At 31.8% G+C, this 9,441-nt stretch overlaps 2 protein-coding genes across 3 annotated transcripts; one reads left to right on the top strand and one right to left on the bottom strand.

Annotated features, from left to right (window-relative positions):
* Positions 1–2,018: 2,018 nt before the first annotated feature.
* LOC100160771 (Golgi integral membrane protein 4) lies at positions 2,019–7,398 on the top strand. 2 transcript variants are annotated; one of them, XM_001945228.5, is made up of 11 exons: positions 2,019–2,267; positions 2,357–2,544; positions 2,618–2,796; positions 4,166–4,288; positions 4,369–4,500; positions 4,557–4,634; positions 4,706–4,753; positions 4,844–4,945; positions 5,377–5,468; positions 5,533–5,612; positions 6,298–7,398. In XM_001945228.5, the coding sequence occupies exons 2-11, from the start codon at positions 2,376–2,378 to the stop codon at positions 6,357–6,359; spliced, it is 1,065 nt and encodes a 354-aa protein (XP_001945263.2). In that variant the 5' UTR covers positions 2,019–2,267; positions 2,357–2,375; the 3' UTR covers positions 6,360–7,398. The 2 variants fall into 2 exon arrangements, with proteins under 2 accessions (XP_001945263.2, XP_008187207.1); XM_008188985.3 differs by having other exon boundaries at positions 2,020–2,267; positions 5,533–5,624.
* Positions 7,399–7,454: 56 nt separating this feature from the next.
* Positions 7,455–9,206, bottom strand: LOC107884847. Its single transcript, XM_016807806.2, has 2 exons — positions 8,572–9,206; positions 7,455–8,512 (listed from the first exon to the last, which is right to left on the bottom strand). The coding sequence occupies exon 1, from the start codon at positions 9,190–9,192 to the stop codon at positions 8,800–8,802; it is 393 nt and encodes a 130-aa protein (XP_016663295.1). The 5' UTR covers positions 9,193–9,206; the 3' UTR covers positions 7,455–8,512; positions 8,572–8,799.
* Positions 9,207–9,441: the final 235 nt, after the last annotated feature.

Below are 9,441 nucleotides of genomic sequence, written 5' to 3'. Positions count from 1 at the left end.
CCCCCCCCCCAAAAAAAAAATGTCCATAGCCCTCTCAAGCATTTCCTACATTTTGTTATAAGATAATAAAATATTATCAAAGTAAGGCCCTATTAGCCCTATTAGCCCTATTAGCCCTATTATCCCCACCAAATCTCAAACGCTATTTGCGCCTATGCCCTAGGCCCATGCCTGGAGCCGCCCCTGATAATACAAACATTGAAAATGAAATAAGTGACGAGAACTGAGTAATAATGTTGAATATGTTTAATTCCTTATATCATAGTGAAGGCTGAAGATGTAGAATGAAGTATTGGAGTATAAAATAGATATTTAATTACCTAGTAAATTTAATGAAGTCTCCGATTTATTAATATGGATTTGATGGTCTATAAGTGCGATGATACTAATATTCGCACGGTACCTATTCTATAATATTATCTCATTGACTCAATAATATTACTGTTGCGTGCATAAATTATTTGTAACACTGTAAGTTATAAACGATACTGGGGTCTGGGGCCATTTTGGATTGAATATATTGGAATTGATATACATATTATACAGTCATAACCATCCACACTTTTGAATAAAGCTTCTGATTCATATTTCATAGAAATATTGGTACCTATTTTCCACTTGCGTTGCTCTCAGACTAAACACATACGACATACCAATTACCAATCACTTGTTAGTTGTTGGGATTTTTTGTACAAATTGTACTTATTCACAATGACAAAAATTAGTAAAATCAATTAATTTCTCCTTATGTTAACCTAATAGTTCAGCAGTCAGTTCGGATCAGGAGTAGAAAGAACATTATTTATCATTTATCGTTGTTCGAATAATATAACACGCTCAATGCGTATAAACTATAAGTTATAAAAGTTATTATAGTTATAAATTATAACTGATAAATTTATAATAAATTATTGTTTCAGATTGTAATCTGTATGATCGAATGAGAGGAGCCAGGTTCATATAATTGTATTAACCGGTTCACATAACAGCAGCGCCATCTTTTGCAATCGTTTCAGAAAAGAAGATGCCCTACGATAAAAAAACCTATGATAACAGTCAACAGAGATATTATCCAAAAACTATTATTTAATATAATAGCTGTATTACTCAATACCCATCGTTGTCCGGGGATAAATGAAACAGAAATAGACAATTTTATTAGATTTTCGTGAGCCAAAACAAAATTCATTCATGTATGACTCGTATGAGTCTCCCTAGTCCATATAGAGACCTATAGCCGCTATAGGGGTTGAAAACGGAGCTAAAAACCCTCTCGAGACCCAAGGAACTATTGATATAATTCTTATATTGTAAACGGTTCTGTAGTTTTTGAGTTTACAGTGGACAAAGAAAAAAATAAAAATTAATTTATATACAGCTATGTTACACGGGCAGCATATCTGCCAGCTACAGCCTACAACCTATGTAGAACCGTGGTTGAGTGGTTAATGTCCAATACGGTGCAAGCCACCTTAAGCAAGCCACCCTACTCTGGTACTCTATATTACTCTACGGTGCAAGCACAGGATCCACGATTTAAGATAGTACCATCTAACATATATTTTAAATTCTTAACCACGATTATAAAGAACTTCTTTCTTTATAATCGTGCTCTTAACACTGTCTATCTTAAATCGTGCAATAGAGTAATATGAGGTAATCTGGTAATGTAATGGTAAGGCTCTATAATATATAATCTATAGTATCTATAGTGCCCTTAGTAAGTGCCCTTTGTTCTGTGGTAAGGGTAGAGTACAATGGCGAATCTAGGAATTAATTTTGGGAGGAGCATGGGGGAGGGAAAGTACAAAAAGTTCCAAAATTGGCTAAACACTGTAAATCAAAGGAAAACTACGGCGATTGGGGAGGGCAAATGTCCCTTTGCCCTCCCCTGGATCCGCCACTAGTAGAGTATTAGGTTGTTACGGTATCGTGACAAGGAGCGCTATCTCGTTATAACGATTCTCATTGAGATTTTTTTCATGCACATTCGCGTCTGGCTAATCAAATTTTCGACATTCGCGTTCGACCGTTTGACGACGTATTGATAAAAACAAAAAAAAAACCATAATATTATTCGACAATATTCGTCATTTGTTCGTCAGTTTGTCTCGAAAAACAAACATTTGTTTTATTAGTTTAAACATTTTTTATTTGCAAGTAGTGCGTACAGGTGCAGCCTTGGAGATGGATCACAGATGATGACAATATTGTATACGAAATATTTATTGACGATTCTGATTATATTACCTTTATAAACACTGAAGGTAAGATGATCGAGAGATGAGAATGATCAATTTTAATAATATTGACGTTGTTTTATTCTCGCAACAAGACTATAATTTTCGTTTTCCAGGTACAAATTGTCTTAAAAAATGGTGGCCAGAGGAGGAAAAACGAGATTAATTGGTTTCATTTGCATGGTTTTTGTTTTTTCTGCCGTGCTGTATGTGTTTCATGAAACGCAAGTGGAATTAGATGGCGTCCGTAATTCGGCATCCTCTTGCACACATCAGCTAGAGTCATTATCGTCTCAATTACAAGGTACCGTATCAGCAGCTGTGTTGACTGCAGAAAGCCAATTTGTTAACCAGTTAAGTATACAATAATTTCACAGTTATCGTTGAACATAAGCTTAAATTGGAGAGGTCATTGGAAGAAGAAAAACATGAACATCTAAAAACCAAGGAGGACCTTAATGCAGTCATTCAAGATGAGAAACAGTTGCGTGATAAACAAAATGTTGACTCTATGAATCGATATAGCGAGATAGAACGAAATCATGAAGTATTACAGGTAGAATATATTTTTGTAACATGTTTAGAAATTACGAACAGTACTTTCAGTAGGGTTCAGGTTTGATTACAAGTAGAAATTCGCTAGACTAAACCGGTGTGAAAAATAATGCACCGGGATGTTTGGACCATATCATTTACATGGTTCATTATCCCGGTGCGGGATAATATGGGATAATTTTAAACCTGTTTAGTCTAGCGAATTTCTACTAAGATTTATATTAATAACTTGTGTTATGTTTATTAATTATTTTGATTAGAAGAATGTACATTGTACTTATTAGGTACTTGTAATAGATACTTATTAGGTACTCAAAAAAAAAAAAAAAACAATATTATTAGTTGTTAAGTATCAAACTAGTTTTATTATTATAACAATGATCAGTTACTATATTTACCATATTAACATTTTAACTGTATTCTTATGGATGAGTACCTCCTACATAGTTGCTAATCAATAGGTACCTACTATTTTTTTTTTTTTATTAATTATTTATAGATTAGTGATTATAGATTAGGTATTCTAATAATTAATATTATCGTGTGAACCATAATTCCACAGGGACAGTAGCGTGTATATCTTAGTTCTGAGGGGAAGGGGACAAATTTCAAATCCATTGGGGTAATGATATTCAACCCCTCCCATTATTTTATATTGTAATAATATACAGTGATGGTGAAAATCCCAAGGGTGGCAGGTCCACCAATCTCTCTTATTATTAAATTTTTCTTATTGTATTTTAATTTTACTAGATTATTTTTAAAAAGTACTGGGAATTTTCTTATTTTAACCCCAACTAGATCCAATTTGATACCTGAATCCTTAAAGTTGAAGATAGACATGTTTTTTGCTTCACAAATTGTCTTCAGTCATATAAATATACTTCACAACTGTGAGCTTATATAAATTTACCTATGATAAATGATTTTGAATTTTATTTTTTGAACTAAGAAAAAATTAATTATAGAAATTAGATTGTTTGAGTATTAGCCCAATAAAAATTAAGATGTTATATTATTTTAAATATTCAATTTTTTTTTTTGAGGTTATGCATATTACTTCTAATAAATTAAATAATAATGTCCAACTTATAAATCTATTAAACTTTAAATTACCTACTATAATTTCTTGATAAAGGTCAAACAAAAATTTCTGAAAATATTGTTTTTGTGTTAAAAACTATGTTGGTCATAAATAAACATACAATTATTATATATTATTATCTTAATTTATACTATATTGTAAAAGTTGTACCAAATGTAACTTAATGTAATATTTAAAAATATGAATTATCTTTAATAGCATAATGTACACACATTTTTTTTTATATATGCATACGTGTATCTAATTTATTTTATATCATTTAAAGGAAGAAGATAAAAATTTAAGAGAAGAATTGGAAAAATTGAAATTAAAATACTTGGAAGAAGAAAAGAAAAACAAACAACTTACTCAAGAATTGAATGATGCACAAAACAAAATACAAAATTTAGTAAATATAACTATATAAAACTATATAAACTTTGTAAATATAATAAATTATAATTTTTTAATTGTCTTTTTATTTTAAAGATTGAAAAAGTTAAATTAGAAAGTGGAAAAGAAAACTTAGAAAATGACCAAAATAATAACTTACAAAAATCAAATGAATTATCAGATATAAAATTTATTCAGAAATCAAATGATATTATGAATGTTACAAAAGTATGTTATTGTATCATAATTAATCATTAAACTATTAATTAACTTAATTTGTCTAGTTAAAAAGTGGTTCAGTAACTCCAGCCATTAATCCACAAGCAATCGACGGAGCTACTGCTAAGAGTTCAACTCCAATGGTATGGGACCATAAAATTATTTATGTATAGATAGTATCATTAATTTAACCACTTTTTGTTTTTTGTTTTAGCAAAGTTCTAAAGTGAATTCTACAATCAAATCATTACCTATTGAAAATGTAATTAGTATAAATAATTTAAAACTGTGTTTGGTTTTTACATTTTATTGTTATAAATAATATATTAAATATTGTTTAAATATTTCATAGGATGGAGCGAATCCAATTAATCAGCCTATTATTATAGACATCAGCTCTGATAAAGTACCCAATAATGCTTTGGTCCCACAAAATGATACTAGTTTAACACAAGTAAGTCACCAAAAAAACTGCTTTTGGATTTACAATTCTAATGTTAAATTCAAAAATAATATATTATAGAAACCATTATCTTGCTTGTAGATTCAACTTTAATGTATTTTTTTTTGAAAAATTAAGTGAAGCTATTATACAGAATCTAATCTAATTTATCTCCAATTTTCAATATTTAAGTTTCAAATGATATCATTATTTTTTTTAATTACCAATTTAAGAAGTTTGTGTAACAATATTTTAATAAAATTTGATCTTTATGTAAAAGTAAATTAATACATACAAAAAAAAAAACTAAAAAATATTAAGCACAAATTATGTAGTATACCATAGTGACCATATATTGGTATAATGATTGTATCCTTAACAATGTTTGTAAACGTTTGATTATAATTAGTTTAATTAATTGGAGTGTATGTTGTTTGTGTTAGGAATCTCAAGTTGGTGGAAATGAGTCCATGAAAGCTATGCCTGCTCCACCTCAAGAGGAGACTGTTAAGAAAGATTCATTAAATAAGTATAGGTAATTCCAAGCAAAACAATTTTTATTTTATTAATTTTATAAATTAAATGAAATTAAATTTCAGTAATGAAGAAGACAAAATATCAAAGCAAAAAAATAATTCCTATAAATATGAATATGAACAAGAACGTTTCAAAGAAGATGGTGAGATAGACAGTATGCTATGTTTTGTTTATTAAATAATAAAATAAGAATAGGAACAATGTGTGATTTTTCAACTAAATTTGATGCATTTGTTTGCATCAGATACATTAAATGATATTGTATTTAATTTTTAACATTCTGTATAAGATATTGATAAAAGAAAGTGATAAACTGTAACGAGCACGCTATGTATCATCTATATTTAAATGACCGAAGGAGATTACCGAGTTTAATATGTGTGGTCGCGTCAATGTGTTATTTTTCCAGTGGCCCATTACAGATCCATCTCCCACCTGCATAAAAATTGATAAACTTTCTATTGCTAATATAAGTGCATATTTTAGACTGTTTATAAGTGAGTTATAAGAATTTTTTTCAATGTGATTTTAAGTTTATATTTTTAAATGACAAATGTTACTCGTCAAATCGAGGAAAATCACATAATTTAGTAATTGATCACAATAATATATTGTACCCATTCTAAAAAATAACATTTTTATTTTAAAAATAAAAGTATGCTTAAATTACAAATTTTGATAAAAACTACTATTTTTATATTAAAAATTAATATTTACTTAGGCTATTGAGTATATCAAGATGTTTGATGAATTATAATCACAGAATTTTAGTGTTAAATATAAAATATCTACCTATTTAGTTACGTATAAAATTATTTTTTTTTTAGATGATGAAGACATGAATGATTTTGATACAAGAGAAGATGCAAATCAACATGCAAATAAATAAATGTATTTATAATTACAATTTAAGGTACCTTTATCATAAAGTTAAATATTTAAATTATGATAGCTATTAATTGTATTTTTCTTTTTTTAATTTAACGTGATAATCACTGATCTTATTTTTATAAAATCGAAATTAATATGCAGTTGATAAGTAATTGTTTATTAATTTTTTTTTTATTGAATCTAACATGTATTCTAAATACTAAAATAAGAAATGAATGTATCATTGTGTCATACTTAATGTTATTCAACCAGCTCAAATTATAAAATTAATTTATGGTTGAAACTTAAAATAGTAGTATTAGTTTATTGTGAAGTGGTTTGATCTATAATTTTTCAAAATAGTTTTATACTTTCATATATTTTTTCTTATTTGGATGTAAATAAATACTATAAAATAAAATGTCTATAATAATATATAGCAAATAAAGTTGTGTCAATGTATCATATTAAATGTTAATTTAAACCTTACAAAATATTTGAAATAGTTTTTAAGTATTAATTATGTTATATACTGCTTTTCAAAAAAGAATATACCGCTTTTGCACATGTCAAATGATTTGTTTGGTGCGCTTAGAACCATGTGATCACGCTAACAATGGGCAATTGGTGGGGGATGCGCGCCACCAGACATAAATTGTTCGCTGACCGGTACGTTCTCTTTTGAAACAGTGTATAGTCCAGATTCTAAATTAAAGTGTTCTATAAAATGTCTGTAAAAATTTTATAGGAATACAATGGTCGTATATAATTTATTAGTAAGCACTTCAAAAATTGTAATCTTTTATAATATTATAATAATTATTACTATTATTTATTGACTAACCTTAATATAATATTTTGATGTGTGGCATAATATTACTTGATTAAGATTTAAGAACATAATAATAATATAATACCACTTTAAAATGTTATTTATTAACGCTATATGAGCTCAAAATAGAAGGAATAATCTATTACATTTATTCTGTGACAAGAATATTCATGCTGTTAAAGTACCCATAATTATTTAAGCAAATATTATAAATAATAGTAATAATTTTGTTGTATACTGATGTGTTATCAAACGATCTTATATGTTTGTCTGCCAGGTAATTAATGAGTTCATGGTAATTAATTATTTATTTAAAATGGTACGATAATGACGTGTCCAGTAGAACATGCAATTTACATATATTATTATTATTATGTTATATACAATTTTAAATAATATACCTATTATTAATTGCTTTTATATTATCTAACACACAGCTACTTGATGAGCAACGACGAACCTCCATTATGCGACACATGCAGAGTCCCCCTAACGGTAAAACACATCATCACTGAATGCTATAAATACAAATCTTTTAATAGCACTTGCATAGAAGTTATCCTCAGTCGTGAGATGGGACATTTAACTATGCTATATTTATTTACTTAGGTAGGTACTGAAAATTATAAATTCTTGGCCAATAAGAATAGAATTATTAATATTTTTATTATTATAGTAAATATATAGGTAACTACCTCAGTTCATTTTCGTAAGTTCACGCGATCAAAACTTCAATATATTTCATAGCGATTTGTAATTTAACAAAAACACTGTTGGTTAACTAAATGTTGCGAGCGTGGTCAGTGAGGAACATTATTCTGTTGAAATTGGATTGTTGGCGGCGAGCGGCTAGTGTGCAAAGACTACGACAACGACGAAGTGCTGAAGACGAGACCGTAAGACATTACGACAACGACGCTGACCAAAAACACTGAGCGAGTTAAGACAGCCATATACTTGAGAAATCAGCCAGAGGCGTAAGACTAGGCCGGCGGGATTACCGTTGGACGAAAACCGGAGAGAATCGGCGGACCGCACCGTGGCGATCCTGATACTCTTCGGCTGTTTTCGTCCTGGAACCTAGACATTGCCTCGTCTGCGTCTTCTGTCGCGCCGTGCCGAGGAATTGAGAACCGGAGGACTCCGCTGTTTTCGTCCTGGCACGCCGAGGAGTCACGCACCACCGTGGAACGGTTTTCGTGGGTCCGCTGGCGATTCTGATGTCCGTGTTAGGTTAGCCGAGTGCTCGCCGGATCCGCCAGCCGATGGTCTCGAGTGTTGAAAAACGCGCGCGAGCTCGTGACGCTTTCGACCGCCGCTTGTCTTTCCGCGGATTTGACCTGCAAAGAACGTATAGAGTGTGAATTATCGCCCGGATACAATGTGCTCTTTCACGTACCTCTCCTCCGTTTTGCCGCCGTCTCGTCTGGCGTTCCTCGGCGGAGATGCAGGGACGGGATTCTGCTGGCCGTTATTCCCATCGGTGGCGGCAGCAGTGGAACAGGCGTTCGGCCTGTTTTATGCCTTCCCACGCCGTGGACACGTAGCTGCGCCACGTGCGTCCACGACGCGGATGTACGCTAGTCTGCCGCTCGACCACCGGAACAATAGACACTGTGCAGTCCAGTCATCCGGTTTTCCCTCTCTTCGCCGACGCTCTGTCGTATCCCGGCCGTATCCCGGTGCAGTCCGCTTCTTCGTTTCCATTCTTCACATGTCGCCGAGGTCCAGAAGTGCAGCAGCCCGTCCACGCTGCGGTTCGGACTGTCCGCAAGACTGCACTTCCAAAATCTCCTCGTCTTGGCCGATGCCGGCCGCGCTGACCATTGACACAACGTATACGTCGACTATAGTCGCCCAAATCAGCTCCATTGAACTCCTTCTCTCCGTCGTCCATGACTTCGGTTTCGTAATCTGTAGAGTAAAGGAGTTCAATTTTGTCCATGAGAGCTGTTGCTACGTCCATCACGGAAACGTTGAAATAGTCCCTGAAGATCTCGTCATCGTACTCTCGTTGCATGATGATGTGGAAAACTGTACGTGCTTGCTACTCGAAAATGCAAAATGTTATGAACGCAAAACTAGAAAATCGTCATAGGCTGTCGTCGAAAAATACAAATATTTCCCACAGGACGGCAGTGCCGATATTTGTTATTATTCTGGCCAGCGAGAACCTACGCACACGATATGTTCTGATCGGTTGACGTTAAGATTTCGTTTATTTTTTCAAATCCATTATTATTGATACCTGTATAGTGTATATTATAGG

Source organism: Acyrthosiphon pisum, chromosome A1 (genome assembly GCF_005508785.2).
Source record: "Acyrthosiphon pisum isolate AL4f chromosome A1, pea_aphid_22Mar2018_4r6ur, whole genome shotgun sequence".
Classification (NCBI taxonomy): Eukaryota; Metazoa; Arthropoda; class Insecta; order Hemiptera; family Aphididae; genus Acyrthosiphon; species Acyrthosiphon pisum.
Note: the sequence above shows the minus strand (reverse complement) of the source record. Positions and strands in the feature narration are given on the sequence as shown.

What these genes read in the sequence shown, in the direction of transcription:
- LOC100160771 (XM_008188985.3), top strand. Translation starts at nt 2,376, where the DNA reads ATGGTGGCCAGAGGAGGAAAAACGAGATTAATTGGTTTCATTTGCATG. An exon ending in CTAAGAGTTCAACTCCAATG is followed by an intron (nt 4,635 to 4,705) that starts GTATGGGACCAT and finishes TTTTTGTTTTAG; the next exon opens with CAAAGTTCTAAAGTGAATTC. An exon ending in AATCATTACCTATTGAAAAT is followed by an intron (nt 4,754 to 4,843) that starts GTAATTAGTATA and finishes AATATTTCATAG; the next exon opens with GATGGAGCGAATCCAATTAA.
- LOC107884847 (XM_016807806.2), bottom strand. Translation starts at nt 9,192, where the DNA reads ATGCAACGAGAGTACGATGACGAGATCTTCAGGGACTATTTCAACGTT.